The 26,868-nt window shown below is 36.9% G+C and overlaps 1 protein-coding gene across 1 annotated transcript in view; it reads left to right on the top strand.

Annotated features, from left to right (window-relative positions):
- Positions 1 to 23,942, top strand: part of LOC134538586 (homeobox protein caupolican) — a 130,586-nt gene extending 106,644 nt beyond the window's left edge. Inside the window, exon 5 of the mRNA XM_063380011.1 lies at positions 23,329 to 23,942. Coding sequence (XP_063236081.1) covers positions 23,329 to 23,942 — 614 coding nt within the window. The remainder of the gene's footprint in view (positions 1 to 23,328) is intronic.
- Positions 23,943 to 26,868: the final 2,926 nt, after the last annotated feature.

Raw genomic sequence — 26,868 nt, 5'->3', positions numbered from 1 at the left:
GGGGGGGGAAGGAGGGGTAGAAGAGGAAAAAGTAGAAGATTTACGTTGCGCCTTCGCCCCAATGCTCTCATAGTATAACTGTTTCCGGTGATCTATCTGGCCTGGCCTCCCCTCTCTCTGTCCCACCAGTACACCATCCAACCCTTATGGGCAAACAACCCCTCACAGCGATGAACTGAAGTCGTGTGACATTTTTTCCCCTTCTTTTTTTTTTCTTTTTTACAGTCAAGCCCGATATCTATCCGCGCGAAAGTAAAAAAAAAATTAATTTTAACTTTCATTCAACTATGCTCATCGAGAGAAAAGGTTAGTGTTGATGAACTATTTACAGCTTGGAAAAAAAATTCAAAGGTTCTCCTTACATAAACACATGTTTAAAAAGTCCTCATAAAGAATTACTGTAAATCACGTCACAAAGTAAAAAAAAGGATTTTGTGATTCTATTTTTTTTTTTAATTCAGAAAAGGGGCCCTCACACTGGCAAAAATTTCGTTCAATATTTTGCGCAAAATTATTGAGCTCATTTTTGTACAACAATATTGAATGGTCTGGAACCCTCACACTACGCAAAAATATTGCGCAATATTTTGTCAGCCCCCTCACACGGCATTCTCGTGCTACAAAATATTGACGGGTCCGCAAAACTTTTCCAAAAATTTCAGAAAACTTTTGAACACTCCACAAAATATTGAACACCCCTTTTTTTTGCGCAATATATTTCCTCACACTCTCAATATTTTTGTACAAACACGACACCTTCAAAATATTGAGTAAAATTTTTGCCAGTGTGAGGGCCCCTTAAGAATTACCAGACTGCCTAGCACCTTGAGTGCGACTTGTTAAAAAGCCAATTATTATAAATCTCAAAACAACTGTACTCATTCATTTCAGGACGTTTCACAAATACAGTAGGTACGTTAAACGGCGACGAAAGTTTCCACAGTACTTCTCAAATATTCCAAGTTGCAACCAACTTGAAAGATGACTAAGCTACACCGCATTGTGTCGTGCTGACAGTGTTGCCAACGCCACGACGTGAACACGTGTAAATTTCTTTGTAACAGCCGGGTAACATTAAATAAAAATGGCACCTCACTTGAATCTAAAGCGAACACCAAAAATATACGTTTTAAATAAATTCAATCCAATCTTGTACAATAAACACGTTATTGCACAGGATAAAATAATTATTGTAACTAAACCCGTCTGAAATTTTAACAGTTCCTAATTTTCAAACCCAAGTTAAATTAAACTTTTGCATGCATTCGATATTTTTTTAACACGAGACGTAGAAGGCTTTGAAATCGAATCACGAGTATTATTTACCAAATTAGTCGCGGACAAAAGGAAACACGAACACGTAAATGGTAAAAATATATATATATATCAAACGTAAATACTTCCTGCACATAAAATTCGTGTCGTGTACTGTTCGTCGTACATGTACCGTAAAAATTAAAATTCTACTACATGCATTAACAAAAACCGCACACCATTCCAGACATGCAAAATTTACCGCACCATAATATTCAATCGTGCAACTTACAGTTTTCTTTTTTCTTTCTGCGCACCCTGGAAGCCGTCTGCCGTCGCTGCTACTGCATCGCAGGTGCAGTCACGCGCGGGTTCCCCTGTTCGACTGCGCGAGATGTCTGTCAGCCCGAAGACTGTCCCCAACAAAGTCCGGACGGGGGAAAAAATTAAGCAGGGAATTTAAATTCGCGTGGAAGAGCCTACAGAGCGGTTAAGGCCCTCCGCCCACCCGGGCACACACACGGTGCGCAGAGCTGAAGGAAAAACAACGAGATTTTAAAACCACTCAAGACATCCGAGTTGGGTCTGCTTACGAAAAAAGCATTTAAGAGTTCGCTGAGGGCCGAAAAGGACTTTTTATTTCGGATTAAATTTTTAAAACGGTATTTTTAGAATAGTTTAAATGGCTAAAATGCATGTTTTCAGAGTAATTTTTAAGCGTAAGCGCGACGCTCGCTGGTGCTTCTAGCGCGGTGTCTCCTCTGGACTGGCGCGCTGTCTTCTCGTCGTGCATATGAGCGGTGACCGTGACATTATTTTGCGGAGAAATGTCGATAAAGGTGTAATGGAAGTCCCTAAGAATCTATAATGATTGTTTGACGCCTAAAAATTACTCTGAAAACACGCGTTTTTAGCCGTTTTAACTCATCTAAAAATACAATTTAAAAACTTCATCCGAAATCAAAAGTACCTACTTTTCGGCCCTCAGCGAACTCTTGGATGGTTTTCGTAAGCAGACCCCCACTCGGATATCTCGAGTAGTTTTGAAATCGCGTTGTTTTTTCCTGAAGTTCTGCGCACCGTGTGTGTGCCCGGGTAGGCGGAGACTTCACAGAACATCCCGGCCTCGAAGCCCGGCGAACAACTCGTCTGCCCCAGCGAAGACATGCCGCGACACGCCTGACAGATGTCACCACGCACGGTCACACAGGCAGGTCTGCCAACTTAACTTCATTTCCCGTCCGCTCAGCGAAGCTCGCAGCTGCCCGCGAACTACCAGCGCTAGTAGTAATTCAGCCCGTCATTGACACGGTTTCAAATGAGATTTTCGCATAAAAAAGGGCGTACTCTTTTTTTTTTTAAACTCTTTCTAGTTTAAAACGTGCAGTTAGAGTCCAGGATTTTGAAAAAAAAATTATTTCGTAGCTCATTGGAGGTTAAATGCATAGCAATAACTTGTAACTTTGCCGCAATCGTCAGTTATAAAGTTTGGAATGTTGATAATGCTGTTCCAAAAAAAAAAAAAAAATGGGATCAACGTTTTAAATGTTAATCGCGTATTTAAATCAAGAATATTCGTTTGCTATACATTTTTGTTCTTCAAGCAAGTGTCATTTTTTTTAGATCCAGTAATTAATTTTAATGTAAGTATTTAAGGTTTAAACTCTACGCAAACCTTCATTACAACCAGGCGTAGTACAAAGGCGAGGCATTCTCTTCTCACCAACAAATGCGGGGGGAAAGAATTAAGGCATCGGTACAAATTAGACGTTTACCAAAGCACCCAAACGAATGGAAAAAAAAAGTAATATTGGATTAAATTAAAAAAAAAAAATCTGAGGTGGAATTTGGAATATAATCATGTTATACTAGAAATGTCCGTTAGTACTGGGACGCATTACTACTAGCGCCGTTAGTTCGCGAGCTTCACTGAGCAGACGGAAAAATGAAGTTAAGTTGGCAGACCTGCCTGTGACACCGTGGTCGCCAGCTGTCCATTGCCCTGAGCTCGCGACAAGCCCACGATTCACAAATCCTTCCGCACGCGCCCGGATACTGCTTGCCTTCGGGTTGAGACCGGGCCCATTTGAACCCAGCACTCACTGCAGGCACCACTCTGGTTTACCCATTTCACTCAACACTCAAAGGTAAACACTTGCTTGCCCAGAAGAGGCCTAACTTGCACGTTTAATTCATAATACAAGAAAGAAAAAGAAAACTGAAGTCTAAAAACTCTGGAAAGCCTTCTTTTCACAGACGAGAGAGCCAAACGCCCGATCGTGCATCTTCGCTTTTTTTTTCCTTCATTGTAAAAGGTTAGGTTAGCTACATTATAAATACTTTAAAACATTGTGGACGGTTGATTTGGTTAGGATAGCTACATTAAAGATACTCTGAAATCATGTAAACGTTTTCCTAGCCCTGGATAGCTACATATTAAAAAAGTTATTTGCTAAGCAACCATAAAATGATTTTACAGTATTTTTAATGTAGCTATACTTACCTAATATAACCAACCATCCAAAATGTTTTAAAGTATTTATAATGTAGCTAACCTATCTTAATCGACCGCAAAATTTAATGCCACACCGGTTTATACAATGAGATAGAACGAGAAAAAAAAAAGCGAGCAAGAACTTCGGGGAACTTCGGGTGTGGCTCTCTCGTCTGTGAAATGAAGGCTTCCCAGAAACTCTTGGTGGGTGGCATAGCATTAACAAGATAAAGTATGTTTATTCATGATATTTTTTTTTGAAGTGAAACTTTTTTCCGAGCGTTACGAAAATACCGATCACGTGAGGGGAACAGCTAGGTGCGTGGTGGGGGGAACCGGTAGAGGAGGAGAGTGCGTCAGCGGCGACGCCACTCCAACGCATGCGCTAGCGGTCGAATTGGGAAGACGGCAAGGGGGAGGGGTAGAAATGACGCAGCAGTGATGCTGCGGATATATAGTAACGCTGCTTGCGTTCGTCTACTCCTCAGACGTTTTTACTTAAGTTCATACCCGCATCCTTACTATCCTAAATTATCGTCTCTTTTTCAATATAAAAATTCAAATAATTTATCTCCATCCACACCTAACACGCTAGAAGTTTCACTAGTCTCCACGCACACGCTTTTCTACGTGTTAAAAAAAAAAATATCTTATATATAGGTATATTCCAAACGATCAGTTACATGAGATTTATAGGACGATTGAGAAAAAAAATTTAAAGGCTGTAATGATAAGCACAATAAACCAAATCTAAATCTGCCATCAGCTTGTTTCAAAACATATGTAAAAGTAAAATTGTGGTCAAGAACATCAAACTAATCTTTATATATATATATACATATGTGTGTGTGTGTGTGTGTGTGTGTGTGTGGACTTAGGGTATCATCCGAGGACTTGCGCATGATATTTCAGCGTGGATCCGAGGACCTTTGGCAATCCGAGGACCTCCCCCAGGTCCTCGGATTAAAAGACCTCGGATTCACGCTGTTCTGTCAACCTAGTGTGTGAAAACATGATTTTTAAATTTTTTTTTTGAGGTCCTCGGATAGACCGTAGAGAATCAAGTATGTAGTGTGTGTGTGTTACCACCACGTCGCGCTAGTATCGTTGTCACTTACACTCCTTTACACACGGTGTGTATCCCATGTTTCTCAACGCTCCAAACGAGGACATTTCGCTCGAGTTTACACACATCTAATACACATCTCCGTAGTGTCTAACGCTGGTTGCGAGGACGTGGTGGACGTCTCTCATTTTACACATTACTAAGCCACAGACGCATGATCCGAGGACCTTAACTGGGTGCCATTTCAGGCGTATACATGTAAGCTGTGCTACATGAACAATTAATTCTTTATTACGCGTTACTTTACAGCCTTTATCTTACATTGAATTCATAAACTTCTTAGTAGGAATATGTATTATTAGAAATAGGCCCTATGTATTTTTAATTTTATTTGGAAGTCATAATTACCCTAAGGCTTCGAACATGAAGATTAAAACATAAAAATAATATTTTTAAAAAACCAAACGGACCTAAAAAAACACAACAAAATACTATAGGTACTAGAAATCGAAAAATAAATAATTACAATTATAATATTTTATTAAAATTATAGGTAATATATTTGGATACGAATTTTCACATTGTAATTGTATAAACAATAAAATTGTATAAAAAATACAATAAATTTCGATGTGACAGTTCTTGTCCAAACATAATTATTACCTATAATTTTAATAAAATATTATAATTGGTAGGTGCTACCTACTAATCGGTTTAAAGTCGGTGCCAAACCAAATATATATATGTGTGTGTGTGTGTACCCATGTGAAATGCGGACCTATAACTTCAAACACACAAAGGCATTTACACTGTAATCAGAAGACCTTGCATTTTCTGGTGTTAAACGAAGAACTTGTAAGTATAGTGTGTTAAATGATATAAATGTACCCATATGAAAAGAGGACCTATGGCTTCAAACACACGTTGGTATTTAAACTGCAATCAGAAGACCTTGCATATTCTGGTGTTAAACGAGGACTTGTAGGCACAGTGTGTTAATATGATATAAATATACCCATATGAAGTGCGGACCTATGGCTTCAAACACACGTTGGTATTTACACTGCAATCGGAGGACCTTGCATATTCTGGTGTTAAACGAGGACTTGTAGGCACAGTGTGTTAATATGATATAAATATACCCATATGAAGTGCGGACCTGTAGCTTCACACACACGTTGGTATTTACACTGCTATCAGAGGGCCTTGCATTTTCTGGTGGTAAACGAGGACTTGTACGTTGTACGAACAGTGATTTTATATGTTATACATATGTGTGTGTGTGTATATATATATATATAAATGTACGTATATATACACCCAAATTGTGTGTGGACGTTTTAAGCTTGTTCAATTTAGCCTACTGGATGCGGTTAAACATAAAAGTTGCAACCATTTGAATACAAGAGCTGAAATTTGTGTTTTCCTGGAATGTATAAAACGCTGTTTTACAAACGAAACTTGCAAATGGTATTTCAGTGAATATTGTTGCTATCGTTTCTCACAGTGAAGTTCAAACGCAGACTGTTTTATCACGGCTCGGGAACACCGTAAGGATCACAAAGTATTCTTCCGCCTTAGCGTTGTGTCACATGTGGCCATACGTAGCGAAAACACAATATGGCCGCCTTTGAGATAATAAATGTATATGTAAGGATAAATAAACAGTTATTCAGATATTCTTGAGAAATTCTCACTTTCACGCCTTGGTAAAATAAACAGAATAACTTTGACCTAGTTTAATGTTAATGACATAGACAACGCTGTGTAGTTCTGCAAAATTACACCTATAGATACTTGTGTTTGCGTATCATAATAATATGAACTCAAATATATAACTAAGTAACTTCCATGAACGTTTGTAGGACTTGAACTAAACACATTTTTGCCGGCCTCTTTACGTATTTTATAGCAAAAGACCATTCGGGAGATGGTTTGTGACGTACTTGACGTAAGTTAGATGAGATAAGTTTTTAAAACGTTCCCATTTTATGTTCCCGGCATCAAGTATTAACTTTGGTTTTAACAGAACAGCACGTGTATTAAAGAAGCTTAATTATTTTGAGATATGTAGTATTTAATCACATAAAGTAACTCTTTAAAGGAGATAATAATTAATGGCTTTATGGTTATTTCAACTGTCAATAATGACACCGCATGGCTAACATTATCACTGCTTTCAGCCTGTGGCCGGGTCCAGAAAACATGGATGCCAATCCTAAAATATAATGTTTAACAGCTCCCGCACTAGACGGCCAAGTTGCCGTGGCCAGTTCGCCGCGACCTGAGAGTGCGTGGCAACTACTGAGAGAGCACACACTTGTCCGCGGCGGCCAGGCTCAGGCGTGTCGCTACGACTTGAAGGTGGATGCAGACCATGTCATTTGTGTGATTAGTCGCCTAGTGTGCGGGAGCTGTAAGGATGAATGACGAGAATATAAAAACAAATAACTTACCCGTGCGAATATAACATGTTATCTTGATCAGACATCGAATGGTAATATAATAATGGGGTAGTATGTAAATGCAAGTATTTATTAATGCAAAGTATTGAAAATATAGTACCAACAGATTTTGGCCGTATCGAATATTTATTTTTACACTTCTTACAGTTAAAATCTTCTTCAATAACAATGTTAGAAGTTATAATGTGATAATCGTTTACTTTTTGGCTGTATGTGCCCGATACAAACATAAATATGCCTACCATTGAATATGCGATCTCGTGAAAAAACCATGTGGTAAAGAGGTTCTGGGAAATATAAACCTGCCCTTTAAAGCGTCTGACCTTGTGCTTTATTAATGGTCATTGTTATGCCTACTTTTCTTGGGAATTATTTCCTCATCATTTGGAAATACATTCCTCATCATTTGGAAATACAAAGTTGTATAATAAATTGTGAGTATAATGCGGAGTCTATGAGCAAAGTTGCTGTGTAAATGCAAATCATACATACATTTTGATGAAGTACAATGGGAGATTTAGCGTAACGGCAAAGAAACACCTATGAGAAATAATATATAGCCTAACAGCAGACAGAATATCAGTGTTATTGGGGTTTAGATAAATATAAAGTAACATTGCAAACTCTATATAAATAAGTAATGAAAAAAATTATATAAGTTATGTTGCAAATTAAGTTATAAAAGTATGTGGAACTTACTTCGGTTAATTCGCTTCAACAGCTGTCATGCATGTAAGATTATTTATATAGCTATGGCAATCTCAAAAATGGCGTAGACTTGTGACCAAAATAAGGCTTTTATAAACATGTTTTTATAATAATTTATTTCAAAACATTAATTTTTGTAAATTGTCTATTTACGTTATTAAATCATTAATTTTGAAGTTGTAAGGAAGATATGGCGAACTGACCAAAAACATCTTTGAGAAACTATCTATCTATCTATCTATCTATCTATCTATCTATCTATCTATCTATCTACCTATCTATCTATATATATAATCTGGGCGACTAGATCTTTTCATTATGGAGACCTGGATTTCCTGAAATAATAGAGTGTATTGTTATTTTTAGTCGAATTTTTTTAAAATAAAATAATGGCTTGTGAAACCCTAGAAAAAAATACAATCTATGAAATAAACATAACTGTAAAATTATTGAAATCATAAAAGAAAAAGCAATATAATTACTAAATATTTTAACAAAATAATAATTTTAAATTATTTTCACATTAATTTAAAAATTGAAAACGAAAATAGTTATGAATTTCTTTCTTTTATTTGGTTATTTTAGAGGTTTAACTTAACTGATTTTTATAACTTTACAATCAATTTTTTCTTTCCATATAATTTTATTTTAAAGCCCATTTTTTTATGAAGAAAGTTAAAAATTTTAAAACTAAATATTGTCTTTTTTTACTTTCTCTGTACTTCAGGTCACCATAGTGAAAATATTTAGACGACATAACAAACCCCGTTGTATTCTTTGAGGTCGCTTAAATTCTATTTTTGTATTTATATTTTCGTCAGTCATGCACGTGCTACTTTTCCTATCCTCTTAAGAAGATTTCGAAGTTGCATGGTTGAATCATTCGAATCCAGACCGGCTGCGGGACAGGTATCCATATGCAAAATAAATCTTCGCACCGTTTTCACCATTGTGATTTTAAAAAAACTGATAGTTTCAAGAGCTTTGTAGAGGAATGAGTCAATCTTATTTAATATTTAAAATTGGAGAAATAATGTGATACTATTTTCAAAATAGTATAGATTCCAGACTGGTCATTTAATCAACTTAACAGTCAAAACACAGAATGAACACAGCAAGCACAGTTCTAATGGAGACATAGAGGGCCCGAGGCTCCAGCACGCGTCTGGGCGCAGTCTCAGCAGGAGAGGAGGCGTAGGCAGGCTGCGTTGCTAATTCCTTCCTGGAAGGTTACCAACCCTTTCGCAAGGTCATCCTCTCACGTCTTCTTCTCACGCGTTGCGCGCGTGGTGCAAAACAAGACTTTCCGAATAACATGCATGTTTGAGAAATGTGTTTCACTTACACATTTAAATTTTCTGCTGTAGTTCTTAGGAATGTATTTTAAAATTATTATTTACCTCTCTTTAATTTATTTTATTAATAATAATTGTTTAGAAACAAATTTTAATTCATAACATGATAATGGAATGTTGTCTATAAATTACTTATTTGTTATTATAATCGCTCTTGTTTATAGCCAGCAAAGGCACACGAAATATACCAATCGTAAATAATGTAAGAAACTTATCTACTTAAAAGCCATTAAAAAATTTAAACCAATAAACCTATTTGTTGTTGAAATTTATGTTTTTAACTTCTCACTAGATAATGTTGTGGTACACGGACGTGTTAATACGGTTAACTGTTGGAAACAAAACTTGCATAACCTTTTGGTTTTCTAAAACTAGCCCCTAACAAATAATTTAATAATGAATAGTATTTATTACACTCGCGCTATAAAAAATTGGACTAAAACGTTTACTAGAAAATAAGTATATTACTGAAATAAATACAGTGCATTTAAATAACTTAGCAACTGTATTGATCTGTTAAGTTGCGTTGACATATTCACCCCCGCTTATCATAAAATTATTTACTTTAATTTAGTAATACTAACTTTAGGTATGTTGAATAACACTTTTATAGTAATATTTAAAAACGTGCTTTTAATTACTCGCATTTGTTTTATAGTTAAACTGTTAAAAAATCAGATTCGAAATACAAGAGGTACGCACAATGTACCATTCGTTACTTAACCACAGTGATTTTAATTAGGAAGGCCGGTATTTCTGTTAATTTCCACTTCGCATAAACGAAGGAAACGAGTAATTTAACCGACTGTTCCCTATAGATTTGATCATTTACAAAGGTAAGTAAAATAATATACAGGACCAAGGAAAATTTTGGAAGTAAAAAATAAAATTTTCAAAGAGAAGATAAATCAAGGATCATGATTGTGAAACGAAAGAAAATATTTATTACATGTGTTAATATTATCTATAATAGGTAATATTTTCCTAAGCCATATTAATTATTTTTATTTTTTATTTGTAATGCATGACTGTTATTATATTCTTCTTTATATGTAGGAAGCTAAGATACCATGGAGAAAATCTCATTTAGTAACCAACCTATGTAAGGGTTTTATTGTTGGAGACTATTGCTGGTGTATTCAAGGAAATTTTGCTTCATTGACATATGTACGTCTATTAATAGAGAAAGGATTTAAGATCATGGATATATGTGCCGTTAGTAGAATGAAGAAGAACTTATGCTATCCAGTATGAGTAAGAATTCAAAAAAACTTCGGCTGAAGGTTTATCACGAAAAAATAACCCATAAATGTACAACTGATGGTTATTAGTGCTTTCCAAATATGATATACGCCTTTTAAGTTGGAGCTGAACAAATAGTTTATTGCAAATAATAGATTAAGAATTAAGGATAAATGCGTTTAGTGTCTGCATAAAGTTTAATTTTAAAAATTCTGCAGTCATAACAAAACTCGTCGCTGTCAACAGGACGTATTCATAAAGGTATATTCATAACTAAATGCTGGTCTCTTATTACAGATGGCAGGTTAATTTATGTTACAAATTTCTGTAAAGATTTTTTTTTCATTTTTAATTTAGAGTAGAATCCTGGCGGACTCGCAGAAAAACGAATCTAATTCCTCCGACTAAGCATTGGTCATTAAATGTAAAGATCAAGGCTTGCTGCGTCCTACAGCGCAAATCAAGTGCACAGCCGAAGATTTCGTGGCGCTTCTGCTGCGTGCCGTATCTAATTGCTGTTGGTTCGGCCGGTCGCACAGTCAGGAGCGTTGTAAAACCACGGCTAGACTATGTGTGCCTATCTTGCTATTGGGTAGGTGGCTGGTGACAGCTTACAAACCTCTCCACTCCCCTCCCCCACCCAACATAATAAACTTATTTTACAGAAAAACAACAGGACCCGTCCTTTAACTCCACTACCTGTGACCTTGAAGCCAAGCCGAGCCCGGCCTGCGTATGTTGATGACTTCATTTTTACGACATTTCTCTACTATAAATGCTATTTCTGTAGATTTTATCTTTAGAACTCTCTTGCATTTGTAGTTCTCCTACAACAAAATGAATGTAGACAGTTGCGAAACTGCTAATAATTAACACTTACGCAACATTTTACGCCCGTTATATTACACTTTCTAAATATCAGTTACACATATCTGTGACAGAACAACACACGCAAAATAAATATTATATTCAATTAGCAGTACTACCATTCAATGGTACTATCTATTAACCAATACTTATTGATAGAAAATGAAAAATAAGCAAGGGGGGGGGGGAGGGGGAAGAATTAATATAGCGTGTAAGCCTGAGCCTGGCGATAGTGGGCTTTCAATCACTTGTGTGACTTGTGTGCCGACTCGGTGCTGTGAGGAGTGAAGTCTCTCTTGGGGGATCGGCTCGAGCATCGCAAGCCAGAACATCACCAGTGACTTGTGCAATCTGTGGTGTGTTCACCATGGAATGCAGTTGTTTTGATCCGCGGGAGGAAAAGCAGGGTGGGGATGAGAGCGACAGATTGTTTTTCTGGAAGTCCCTCGTGAAAGCCGCGTAGTGCTTGCTGTATGTAATAAATAGCGACAAAAGTTTTATTATCTTTTTAAAATATAGTTTCCTCACGGGTTGATAAAACACGAGAGAGCCCCAAGTAAACCCACCGAGCGTCGGCTACATTCACCACATTTCTTAGTTAGGAAAATTAATAATTTTTATCCAGTCCGTGCTTCATCAAACCAAATATTTTTTAATACTAAAACCTGTGAAATGAAATGCAAGTACACGGGTTGGACGAATGTTAACTTTAATTTTATACTAGGTCTATAATGTACACGGATGCAAATGAATAATTTTGCTGTTAGTCTGTAATACATTGTGAGTGGGAATCGCAAACACATTTTTTACCCCGTTGAAGGAAAGCCCTAGATCCGTCCTGGGCATGGGTTGGATTCCTCGTCAATAGAGTGGGATTTTGTATTATGCCTCTGTTTGAATAGGTTGGGATGAATTATGGATTATAGCTATTAATTTGTAAGGGATTGTGTGTAATCTTTGAAGCACAAAAATCAAACTTTCTTTTTCAAGTTTTTCACATAAATTTCACGATGTTATGTGACAAGTGTCACATGAGAACGCTCTTATCTTTGTGTTAATATATATGAAAGTTTGCAAGTCATCTAAAAAATATAATATAAGTTACATTTTAAGAATTTTTAATTATTTAAAATTTTTTTAGCGACTCTGATTTTTATGAACTTCGTAAGTAACCGTCACCAAAACTTCGTAGCACACGCGTTATATGTAGTTATTTAGTTAAATTTGTAAATAAAATAACTATTATTTATGAGTTTTTATTTTACGTAACAATATAAAATAAATAAACAAATGAAAATTGTAAACTATTCATACTGTGCAGTTTAAATTGGTTGAAATAAAATGAACAAAATATTCTTGGTGTTATAAATTACTTCCAAAATCTGTTACAATAAATTGAAAGAATTCCAATACTATTCATGTTACTGTGAACGAAGTGTGCGTATGTGTGTTATGTATGTAGTGTGTTATGTAGTGTGTTATGTAGTGTGTTATGTTTTGTATGTACAGACGGTTGGAAAAAGCTAAATTATTAGTCATGCAATATGCCTTTTGTAATATTTGAAGTTTAAGAATATACTTAACAAAATTATGAAACATGTATTCTATGAAAAGGCTCCATTGCTTAGCATATTATTATTTTTTCCATGTTACAATGGTAGTGTTATTCTGCAGCTGTCACTAAAATAGTTTTATTTTTATATGATAATTTAGTCCTAGTTTCAAATCTAAGTAAACTATCTGATGATAATTTATTTATTATTTAGACTTATTATGTTATTGTTACTGGAAAATTGTTGGATATGTTTATTATTAGATTATTTTCAAACATGACTTGGTTAAAACGTCAAACAGAATTTTTCACAGCGTGTGAAACTTACAACCAGTAACAAGTTGACTTTTATCTAAACAAATGTTTTTCATGTACAATCTTCAGGTCATAGAAAATAGGAATGAGATAAGCTCATAATAATAAAACAACACTTATTTATTTTAAAGCAGACGGAAAGCTAGTTTTGTTAAGTTAACTATCGACTGACTTCAGTCAAAAATGAAACTAAGGCCGGCTACATTTTTATCTCACGCGTAGGTATAAATTTTGTGTGACCTATTTTTCAAAGTGGCTGAAATTATTTGTAATGAATTGTTTCAAACCCATTGTCTATACATTTAAAAAATCAAGTATTGTATAAAATATATTTTTATAAAAATGTTTAACTTTTTGATTGGCAAATATTTTTTTTCTAAAGATAGCTATGAACTGTATTATCGAGCGAGCCTGCTTTTCAGTCTAAATGCCATGGATTTAATTATTAGATGCAAGCTTGGTTATGTAGCTGTGGCAGTAGGCCCTAATATATACTTAGCACTGGAAATTAGAACTTCTATGGCAATAAAGGTTAATGAAAATTTTAAATAAATACTATCCTTGCATTTACTGTAAACTAAAGAAGCTTATCTAAGATGAGTAGTATCATTAAAAATGATTATTAATTTCAAAATTTTATTCTCTATGATAACTAAGAAATAATATCATATACCTGAAACTGATTTGAAACTTCACGTTTAAAGTGTTTAAAAAGGCGTTAGTGATGCTTAGGTATTTAACCATTTTTGTCAAAAAAATAATTTATATCGGCATGAAGGTTGGAAAATCTAAAGCGAAAGGTTTTAAGTTTTTTTAAAATAATTCGTTAAATAAAGGTAGAACAAAAAAAAAGTGTCCTGGAGCACAAGTCAGAATCGCAGAAAGTCTCCATCTAACACCGTGTGGGCCGCGCCAAGGGCGTTAGGGCCATAACTGCCCCGGCGCGGCGGAGTAACGGGAACATGGTTGGAAGTCGTGACGTCACGGGGAAGCCCAGGGGGTCGTCACAAGATAGGTCTCACGATGTGCTTATTTAACACTAACGATTCGTCTGTACTAATATCAAAATGCCATTCACATTCAGAGTTAAATTATATATATATTACACCCAAGAAAATAAAGTTTACTATTCAAGTTTTAAGGAAACCATTTAACAAATGGTTTTAAATAAAAAAAAGTAAATCAACAAATGTTACACGGTCAGGGTGAAGTCCTTGTATTTTTTTTAATCGAGCTCAAGAAAATATCGTTTTATTTGGTAAACGTATGGCTTATGAATTAAATAAAAAATAAACAGGATGCATAGCTGTTAAATAATGGGAATTGCATCAAATATAAATGAGCAGCGTTACCTCGACAAAAGTTTGTATTTCAATACAGACATGTATATTAATATTTTTGTGCCCATGTGTATATTAATGTAACTATCGAGTGTTTGAAGGCACTAATTTTAAATTCCTATTTGCATTTTTACGATATTTATAACTTCTGTCAATAATGTATTTCAATATATGGGAATTTATGTAAATTAATAAAGTTATTTTAGAACCCAAAGATGTTAATGGAGTGTGAATCAAGTATTTTATAATCTAAACACATTTAATCTGTAATAAAACATTAAACAAAGCCTTAAATTTTTTGACATGAATATCAAGACAAGGAAATACAACGTAAGACTTTTTTATTTAAACGTATATGTGTATTAAAATACCAAATCCTGTACTGGATGAATTCCGAAGAAAACCTAGAATTTAATATATTTTGGGTCAAAATTAAATTATTTGGTTTTATGCTGTGTTAGTAGCGTCAGAATCATTTATAGCCGATAGTAGCAGAAGGAGGAGGGGGGGGGGGGGGACAGAAATCATGTTTATTCTAAGGGTGAAATCTCTGTCTACTTTATATTCCTTGGGCTGGTTTTTAGCAACATGCGGTCAGACAACACGTGCCTTCCTGCTAAATTACTGTTGTTTTGGAAATCTTTGAGTTTTTATAGAAGCTTTAGTAAAATAATTATTTTACCGTTAGCAGCTGCTCTCTTGAGAGATTTTGTGTTTTCAATTGCTATCGTGTTAACAAGAGAGCGCTTTACAGTTCTCTCGTTGGATGAAACAAAAGGTGATGCTAGAATGTGTTACAATCAAAAGGAAGACAAAGCAAGTGATAGGCACAATTACAAACTCCGGATTTGAAAATTTAAAGAGAATGGAAAAATCTGGGTTTCAAGTCTTCTGTTGTGTTAGGGGATGATGACGTCAAAGATAGTGGAAAAACCGTAAAAATTTATCCACAGTAACCTTAACACTAGCAGACAAACATCGTGTGATTAGAAAAAAGTGTACCTAAAACATACATAATGTTTTTGAAAGTATATATATTTACACCAATTTAGATATTCGTGGCGGAGTGAAAGAGTGTGTTAGGTCATGGCTTAGTAACTTAAACCAATCACGTTTTGTAAGTTGAAATCTATCTTAATTCAATATTTATTTGTTTCCAATTTACACAGATTTAATTTTTATTCTAACATTTACAGACTAAACATATTTTTTAAGTAAAACCTAATTATTTAATAGTCACCCTCGGGACCGGTCCTATGACGGATAATTTAATAGACGGACAATAGAAATTCAATTTCAAACGTGAACAGTTACATTTAAATATAAGTAAATAAGTAGTACGAGATTTTAAATTATTTGGAAAAAATAGAAAGCCATGTTTAATTAGATAACATATATAGTAGTTTTATTTACCAATTTAGTATAACATAGTTTATTTAATGTGCAATGTTGTACAATGTGTACATATGTACGGACTTTGGAGAATTTCTTTAAGTTAAATTGTTTACATCCTAATAAAAAGAAGTCATTTTCTTCTGTTTATTTGCAGCTCGAGCTTTATTCAAGCAATGTTCTGTTTTTTTTTTTTACGGAAACAGCATGAATAACGTTTCATAAAAAATCGCATACAAGTAGTGACGGATAACAGAGATAGTTGGTTAAAGTAGTTTTACTTATTTAGAATTGTTAAATTTTAACCTTGCCTTGCTTTATAAACATACCTACATAAATATTTTTAGTGATATAATTTTCGTACTTAATATTCAATTAATATTTTAAAAACATACATTATTAAATATTATTTGTTATTTTTAAATGTACTAAAAATAAGGGCCGAGTTGGCATCCATTTGGTTAGGATTCCACTCTAATCATGTTGCAGTTCCTGCTGTCATCAACACTATAATAAGATAACCGTGCAACGAAAGTATTATTTAAGGGAATTTTCTTGATAATTAGCCTGCTAATTTAAATTATGCACGTCTTTTTACGTATAAATATTTTGTATAATTATTTTTTTGTAATATCAATAAATTATTAGATTTAACTTTATGCGAAGATATGGGAATTGGTTTTGCACAAGTTCTCGTAGTCAATATCATGTAAGTAACGATAATAAAAACTGGATAGGGTAGATTTTTTTATGAAAATTAGTTCTCACAAAGTGAATTTGTGTCATCGAAACCAAACTTGTGCCCATATGCTAATGCAAGTTATTGCGTTCTTACATATGTACATGATATTATCTACTTAAGTCTTTAACATGCAGTTTTAAAACGATAATCGCAAAAGGTAGGTATCGCAATTAAATTTTAATGCACTTTTACAGACAACTGTTAAGTCATTTCTGTAGACATATATCAAAAATATAATAAAATATCATCTCTAGTTACCTGTACTATGAAAAATACCCTATTCCAGTTCTACTATCAGTTTTTCTTTCATTCGATGCCATTTTCTGTGACTATAAATAAATGCTGGTTTTAAGAATTGACCATTCTGTCGGGAAAATAGAATTTGAGTTGTGAATTAACACTTTTACAAGTTGGGGTTTTCGAGGTAGTTTGTTTTATATTTGTTGAGCTTTACTCAGTCATCCATTTCGGTACCTGTGTAAGTAAATAAATACAAAAGTGTTTGAAAAAACATTTTTGATTTTAATGCGTAGATGTGCGTTTCTTTATGAATCTATAAATACGAACAAACATATTATTTATTTATCGCTATCATGTTTTCACGCGTCGTATGTCATTTTCATTCCACCTCTTCATTATAGATGTATTAAAACAAGGGAAAAAAAATTAATTATCATTGCGAGTAAACAGTATTTTAGTAACAGTTAATCTTTTTTCCCTTTCTAATTTCTCTTACTTTCCAAGCTCACATACTAGATATCTCTTCTGTTGTTGGTGTGTGTATTGATACCAGTTTCAGGCAACGTTGGAAAAATGCAAGTGAGCTATCCCACACACAGCTACTGCGCTAATTTGGCAACGTTGCACTTGGTTAAGAATGGGTTGAGAGTACCGCATTACCTCCCTCCCTTCCTGCCTGCCTGCCTCCCTCCCACTCACCCAACCACCCAACCTCCCACCCTCCTTCACCCCTTCCCCCGTTCTACTCCAACGCTTGAAATGTTTACGCTGTTTCAACACTTCGATTGGACATAAACACGTTTCAAGGAAACTAAATATATATTGTCTCCCCTGATATACATTTTTCCTGACTAGCCACGAAAAATGCTACTTTCATTAAGGGTTCTTGGAAGTAAGAACTTAAAATTTGTTTGTGGTAGGCAGTTTTCACTGATAAACTGAGCGCTTCATGTAAATATTTTTACAGAAATGACATCACAAAATACGTAATTTACCGATATTTACATCATAGGTATTTCGGTATTTAGGATCGGCATATGTTTTTTTTTTTTTCCCCACTATTCCGGTGCCGAAAGTTTGCCCGATTTGTACCTTATCTTTTGTTGTAATGCAATATGATAAAATATTTTTTTATTTGTATATAAATAAATAACATTTATACACAATGTTCCACTCACTTCTCCCCAACCCACACAATGTGACAAGCCACCTGAACTAATGCCCCTTTGCCCAACCTCCTTAAATATATCCGGCTATGATATGCAAAACATTTAAACTAACGTTCTCCAACCCCATCTTCATTACTTATTTAAAACAGCGGCATGCTAATCAAATAAGAACACATAAGGGCATACATGGTGATAATCACATAGTTTTTATAAAACTTTATTATTGTTTTTAACACTTTCAAGTTGATATTCTTTATATGTTTCGAATATTTCATTTGTACATTTCACTCCCATAGAATTATACAACTTTCATGAAGTACTATAAAAACATAAAAACCATTATCGGAATGTATCTCGTCAAAAGTTTTCGATCAAAGCAGAAACAAAAGTTATTCGAAGAATAACCTTAGCCTAAACTTACTGTACAGGTGCATTAAAGATCTATAAATACAAAAATTTTCTACTGTTTAATCAGTTTCGTAAGTGTTCTCTATATTTAAACATATGAACATACATCTTTCTTTTCAAGACTGAACAGTGTCCAGTTGGTATTGAAGAAATTGACGTATCTATCTATCTCTAGTTTCATCTACATGATAACAGAACTTTTAAAGTGTTGTCTGTGATTTGTTAGTATTTTGTAGGAGAATAGATTATTCTATGGAGTAAATTTAAAAATCGCAGACCATAATTTTTTTCATTTAGGAGATTCAAATGGAAAATGCACAAAAAACCATAACATTCTCAATTAAAAAAATAAAGGTTCAACCTTTTGAAGCAAGATAAATTTCTAAATTAATAAAATTATGGCGATAAAAATACAATTTGGTATGTGATTATTATAAAAATCTCACATGTAAAAATTTAATTTATGTATGCTGATGACGAGGACTTTGTTTATAAGTACATTTTATTCCAATATTTATTTGGTATTTTTATAAATTGGTACATTATGAATCTAGGCATTTCAAAATACAAAGGTTAGGGGAATGTATGAGTTTTTGTGGTAAGTTGGCGCACATTGGAAGGCCAAGTTTAGAAATAAATATCTGTTCACTGAGATGGTTAGGACCAGGTAAAGTTTTATGATTTTTCTCTACTTCGCATTGAAAGAAAAAAACTGTCGAAAAACTGAAGTGTGAAAAAATATAATAGGCTTCCTGCCGCATATGACCTTTAGAATTTGGTTCAATATTTCAATTTAATACTTTTTAATTTTTTTGTGATACTTGTTTATCTAATTTATGTTTACGTGACGTCATACATGTGTTCAAATAGCCCCTTGAGAAGCTGTTAGTTTTCGAATTTTTCGGACGCACAATTAAAGTAGGAGGTACTGGGTCATCGGTCCCTCCCATAATTTGAAGCTGGATCCGCCACTGAGTGACGAATAAGTTGTCAGCACTGGAGAGAAGACACACGTGTTGAGCTGACTTTGTGTAGAGTCGCACGTTTCCACGAACTGCAAGTTGCGATGGAGCATGTTGACGAGCGGGCAGGGTGGAGTGTGGATGGAGGGGTGGAGGGGGACGGGAGTGGCGCCAGAAACACAAAAACAACACCACCCTGGAAACTGTGTAAAGGTCCTTAGATTGAGTGGTACAATACACAGTCCTCGGTTAAGTATTGAGTTTAAACTGGTGTGTAAATGACCATGCGGTCCTCTTATTAAACATGGAACAATATATCCAACTGTGTTAAAGTCCTTAGATTGAGTGGTACAATACACAGTCCTCTGTCAACTACTGAGTTTATACTGGTGTGTAAATATAACCACGCGGTATAACTATGCGGTCCTCTTATTAAACATGGAACAGTATATGAAACTGTGTAAAAGTCCTTAGGTTGAGTGGTACAATCCACAGTCCTCGGTTAAGTATTGAATTTAAACTGGTGTGTAAATGACCATGTGGTCCTCTTATTAAACATGGAACAGTATATAAAACTGTGTAAAAGTCCTTAGGTTGAGTGGTACAGTACACAGTCCTCGTTTAAGTATTGAGCTTAAACTGATGTGTAAATGACCACGTGGTACTCTTATTTAACATGAAATAGTATATATCAAACTGTGTAAAAGTCCTTAGATTGATTGGTGCAGTACACAGTCTTCGGTTAAGAATTGATTTTAAGCTGGTGTGTAAATATAACCGTGCGGTCTAAATATTAAACATGAAACAATATTCTAAACTATTTAATGTCCATTGTTTTTCGTAGAATATAGTTCTTATTTAAAGTTCGTAATTCAGTTTTTTCGTGAAACTAATAACATTCGTTTGGACAAGAATTTCGGAAAGTTTTATTCTCTTACCAAAAACTAATTACACCTTAATTTTTTTAATTTTTATAAAATGTAACTGAATACATTTTTGTAATTGTATCACACTTATTATTGGTTGCACTGTTGTTTAAACATTTCGTTGAGAATTTATTTGTTGGTTTTTAAATATTTTATACGTTGAGATTTCTATGTTAATATGTATGAAAATTAAATTTTTCCTTTAATACGATAAGTAGGATATAGTTCTGACTTCTTATTCTTAAATCACTAGTTTTATCTAGTTTATTATTTAGGTTGGTTGAAACCTTCGTTCAATACCAGCAGAATTGATGTCTTCAAATAAAACATTAATTATTTTTTTATATCGGAATTGGAACATATAGAACTGAAAAACGGGGTTCTACGGGTTCTCTTACAAATATTGAATTGTAATTCATAGTTCAAAATCTCAAGTAATAGAAAAAGTAATCATCATAACAATTTTTTCGTGAATAACATTTAAATAAATGAAGTTTTTGGAGCGAAATTTATGTTTTAATTCAGTTAAAAAATATATATTTTTTTGTATGTTTACACAAATTCGGATAAGTGGTTTTATCAAAAAAAAAACTTTTACGGAAATTATAACATATAGGTATTTAGTAACGATGAAGCGAAGTCAAATGTAAATGGAGCAGCAGCGGGATTATAGAGGGAAGAAAACGGAAGAACCCCGAGAATCGACTCCGTATCACCTTAGCAAGGACCACTGGTTCGACTACACGACTACCAGGAACCCTGTCTTGTTGAAACATTTATACTGATTTTGCTAGTCCTGCAGTTAACTGTAAAACTTTACAGTCCTCGGATAAAGCACCAGACACACTTTGTGTGAAGGTCCTCAGTCTGACAGGTCCTCTGATATGCTTGCTAAAGTAATAGTCCTCGGAAGCTACGTTAGTGTTTGTGTATTCCCGTCCTCTATTTAAGCGTAAAAAATGGGGTCCTCGAATAGGGGCCTAAACACGTATAGGTGTGTGTGTGTGTGTGTGTGTGTAAATAGCTGCTTAACTTCTGGGTGGAAGTTTATCGATCTCATACATACCAACACACACACATACATATATATGTATGTACTATATGTATAAAGATTAGTTTGATGTTCTTGACCTCTATTTTACTTTTACTAATGTTTTGAAACAAGCTGATGGCAAATTTAGATTTGGTTTATTTTGCTAATCATTACAGCCTTTAAATGTTTGCTCATCTCGTCCTATAAATCTCATGTACCTAATCGTTTGGAATATATATATATATATATATATATCTTTATATATATCTTTATATATATATTTCTTGTGTGCGTGTGTATGTCACTGAACTCCTCCTAGACGGCTGGACCGATTTTGATGAAATTTTTTTGTGTGAGTTCACGGGGATTCGAGGATGGTTTAGATTCACAATTGGATATTTTATCTCAATTCTGAGTTAAGAAAAAACTAAAAAAACACGCTTTAAAAGCAAAAAAACTAAGCATTGTAGATAATTAGCCTCCATGGCAACGGGCTTTTGCATTGTTGTTGCCTTCTGCGTAAACATGGGAAAGGTTTTTGGTAACGGCAGTGGCGTGCCCAAGAGGAGGGGTATGTATAATGAGAAGATACAAAATGTCCAGCGTAGAAATACTTACCGCCATATGTACATTTGGGTAGGACAATGTCTGTCGGGTCCGCTAGAAAGATATATAGAGATATATATGTATAAAGATATATAGAGATAGAGATATAAATAGAAATATAGAGAGAGTTATAGAGATATACATAGAGAGATAGAGAATTAGAGAGATAAAGAGAGATGCTTAGTATACGTTTAAAAAATTGATTGAGGCATTGTAACGCATGCCGGGCATTATCTAGTGTATACATATATGTATGTGTGTGTGTGTGTTTGTGTGTGTTGGTATGTACAGGGCCGGTGCAAGGTAAATTGGCGCCCTAGGCGAAAAACCTTAATGCCCCCCCCCCCCCCGGGAAAAACAAAAAAAAAAAATTCCTTGCCTCAAAATACATCACGTAAGCCTAAGATTTTGTTAACAATCAAATTTAAACAGGCTCGTGTTTTTTTTTTTTACTTTTTTTACTTATTACAAATCATAAACAGGTCACCGTGGACTTTAAATAATTACTTGTAACAATATGAACATTTCCAAACTGTTACAAAAATCCAATTTTCATATAGTTTCAATGATCGTTAAACACATCATATGAGCTGTTGTGTGTCGTGCTGCGCCGCCCCCAGCTACTTGGCGCCCTGGGCGGTCGCCCAGTTCGCTTATACCTTTGAATATATATACTGTATAGAAGTCGCGAGTGGATAGGATTTACTCTACGTTTTTCAGAAGCGTATGAGGAGCAGCTTGGGAACTTCACCGCTGCAGTGCGCTGCCGTAACGCCCTGTATCGTCTTAGTTGTTATTTACACGTTAGAGCGCAGAACTGTCGCCCGCTGTCATTACCCGCACCCCCCACCCAACATTCACTGCAGCTCAAGGTCGTTCAACAGGAGGGGGAAGGGGTGTTTGAAGAGTTCGACACTTGTCCGCTAGGGACCACTACAAGTCGATGGCCCTAGAGATGGTGGTGATTGCGGCGGTGAATTAACCAACTACCTCAAAACCGTATTAGAAATTTTAACCTGGGCTGGCGACTTCTATACAGTATATATATTCAAAGCTTATACGGACGCGCCGGCCCTGGGTATGTAAGAGATCGATGAACTTGTACCCAGGAGTTGAGCAGCTCCACATTGACGAGGTGCAGGTGTTGCTGGGGCGTGCGCGGGGGAGTGACGGGTGTTGTTGCCCCCCGCAGACTCCAAGGACTCCGGCACGGCGTCCAGCGAGGACGGAGACCGCGCGCCGCACCCGGGCCTCGACACGGCCAGCGAGTGGAGCGAGTCCCGCGCCGACAGCGGGCCCGACTCGCCCGAGTGCCTGTTCGAGCGGCCGCCGCACCTGCTGCGCTACCACCGGCCGCCCCCTATCGCCGCCTCCGGCTCGCTGGCCGGCTCATCCCCGCCTCCGCCTGCCCCTCCGCCGCCGCAGGCCGGCCCCAAGCCGCGAATCTGGTCGCTGGCGGACATGGCGAGCAAGGACGGCGACTCGGCGCAGGCCGGCAGGCTGCTGTCGCCGCTCGCCACCCGGGTGCTGCACCCACACGGCCTCCACTACGCCCGGCCCGACCTCTACCGCGGGTTCTACCCGGCGGCGCACCACCACCACCACCTGGGGGACGCCTCCCTGCTGGAGAGCTACTCGCGGGGGCTCGTCGGCGCACCCTTCTCCGCGGCGCTGCACAAGGCGTCCTTCGGCGGCCCGCTGGGGCTGACGGTGCCCGCGTCGGCGGCGTCTTCGTCCTCTTCCAGCGGCTCCGAGCAGCTGGAGGCCCGGGCAGAGGGCAAGCAGCCCCAGGCGGGCCGCGCCTGACCTTCCCCGCGTTGAGCTCCCCTCCCTCCACTCCTTCCAACACCCCTCCACTCCTTCCTGGTCCGCCTCGAACACTGCTCCACTCCTTCCTGGTCTGCGTCGAACACCGCTCCACTCCTTCCTGGTCCGCCTCGAACACTGCTCCACTCCTTCCTGGTCTGCGTCGAACACCGCTCCACTCCTTGCTGGTCTGCGTCGAATACTGCTCCACTCCTTCCTGGTCCGCCTCGCACACCCCTCCACAGCTTGCTGGTCTACCTCGAACACTCCTCCACTCCTTCCAGGTCCGCCTCGAACACTGCTCCACTCCTTCCTGGTCTACGTCGAACACCGCTCCACTCCTTGCTGGTCTGCGTCGAATACTGCTCCACTCCTTCCTGGTCCGCCTCGCACACCCCTCCACAGCTTGCTGGTCCACCTCGAACACTCCTCCACTCCTTCCAGGTCCGCCTCGAACACTGCTCCACTCCTTCCTGGTCTACGTCGAACACCGCTCCACTCCTTGCTGGTCTGCGTCGAATACTGCTCCACTCCTTCCTGGTCCGCCTCGAACACTGCTCTACTCCTTGCTGGTCCGCGTCGAACACTCCTCCACTCCTTCCTGGTCCGCCTCGAACACTCCTCCACTTCTTCCTGGTCCGCCTCGAACACTGCTCTACTCCTTGCTGGTCCGCCTTGCACACTCTTCCGCTTCTTCCTGGTCAGCCTCGAACACCCCTCCACTTCTTCCTGGTCCGCCTCGCACACTCCTCCACTTCTTCCTGGTCCGCCTCGAACACTCCTCCACTCCTTCCAGGTCCGCCTCAAACACTGCTCCACTTCTTCCTGGTCCGCCTCGAACACTCCTCCACTCCTTCCTGGTCCGCCTCGAACACTCCTCCACTCCTTCCTGGTCCGCCTCGAACACCCCTCCACTCCTTGCTGGTCCGCCTTGCACACTCTTCCGCTTCTTCCTGGTCAGCCTCGAACACCCCTCCACTTCTTCCTGGTCCGCCTCGAACATTGCTCCACTCCTTGCTGGTCCGCCTCGAACACTCCTCCACTCCTTCCTATTCCGCCTCGAACACTCCTCCACTCCTTCCTGTTCCGCCTCGAACACTTCTCCACTCCTTCCTGTTCCGCCTCGAACACTGTTCACTCAGTACACTCTCAACACCGACGAAGCGCGACACGTGATCCCTATCAGCAAATAAGTTTCAAACTCTAGGACTTTTTTTTACTGATAATCGAATCAGGGAATATATTTTATCCCCCATAGATGAGACCTTATTGCTGTGAAAACATCGCCGATGATATCATTCCCCATTCATTGGCTATCAAAAAAAAATTACATGGGTCTGCTTGTAAGTAACGTTAAAAATATTAATTACAGTGTGTTTTTTTTTCTTAGTTACTTTTCAATAGCTCTAATTTAACCGTTGTTGAAATTTCTTTCACATAAATTCACTTTACTTCACGTAAATGTCAGTTTTCTCAACATGCATAAAATACTTTTTTTAAGGGATATTTGTAAAAAAAATTTTTTTTTTGTCTTCTATACCTCTCTTGAATTTGTTATGTCACACATTTTCAGCAGATATTCACTTACTGTTATCCAAAAAGTGCAAAAAGTCGCGCAAAGTATTAGTGTATTCGATATTACACTAGTGAATATCTGTATTGGTGGAAGAACAACGCATTCAAGGGAGGTATTTTAGAAACAACCTTTTGAACACAATAATGACTTAATAATAAACCAGGAGTGAAAGTCTGAGCCTTATGGCGAAGTGAAAAAATGTTCTCTAGAAGAAATTTCAACGATAGCATGGAATAGCCAATTAACTTAAGAGTTTGATTTCTGAAATTTAATTAAGTTCTTCTGACATGTACTACTACGGAGAGAATGAGAAATCGGTAGCTAAATATGAAAAATAAACTATGTAGGACTTTTTTTTTCCGCAACAGTCGAGTCACTTAAAGACGCCTTCAAATCTAAAAGTGTTTCTTGTAAATATAATAACCAGGAATGTAACTCACACTTTAATCCTCTCCTTATATCCACCCCTTTTTCATCCCTTACGAACTCCCGCCGAAATCCCACCCGAGTATAGATGTAGGCCTCACGTCATATTCGTAATCTCATGGGGTACTCAAACGCCATATGGAATTATTTTCACATTGAGCTTCGACCAGGGACTATGAAACTTGAGGGGATTCGCTTCTGGACATTAGTGGCGCTTCTGCGAATACGCCACAGTTTTTTTTTTTTTTTTTTTGTGCGTAGGAACTACGAGCCAACGAGCAAATCTCAGCCAAAGAGAATCGAATCACAAGACGTCTCACGAGTCATCCATCAGTTCGTTATTAAATGACACTCAGGACTCGACACTTCATAACGAACAGGTTTACACATTGCCTGAGAATGCGGCGAAAACCTCACTTCAACCCGCTAAATTTTCTAGTCCCTGGCTATAACTATATATGGATTTTGTTTTAAGTTTTTTTTTTTTTGGGCTTGACAAGGGATAAGGCAGAGCTGAGATAGGTTACGTAAGTCAGTTTTGTTCGCCTTATGTTGGTATCTTTGTTTATCTACGAGGCCTCGCTGTTGAAGTTATCAGTCAACTCTGAACCTTTTCCGTCATGTTAAGTGTTTTTTTTTTCTATTCTTAGCGTTTTATTTTAATGTAGAGATAATTCAAATTTGTAATTGTAATAGTTAATTTGCTTGCATTACCCAAAAGTAAAAAAGCACATTAAATAAACACTGAATGATTGATCATGACGAAATTAATCAAAAAGAAAAATGCTCTAAGTGTGAATATCCCTTAAAATTTATTTTTACGACTAGCTGAAAGTATGGCTACAAATTTTTTTAACTAAATTTTAAGAGCAATCAGTACTTACATAGTGAAGAAAATTTAGGATTCGTCCTAAAACAAAAGTA

The sequence above is a fragment of the Bacillus rossius genome, chromosome 13, assembly GCF_032445375.1.
Source record: "Bacillus rossius redtenbacheri isolate Brsri chromosome 13, Brsri_v3, whole genome shotgun sequence".
In the NCBI taxonomy this organism is placed as follows: domain Eukaryota; kingdom Metazoa; phylum Arthropoda; class Insecta; order Phasmatodea; family Bacillidae; genus Bacillus; species Bacillus rossius.
The sequence above is the reverse complement of the archived record's forward strand: the minus strand, read 5'-3'. Positions and strand labels throughout refer to the sequence as shown.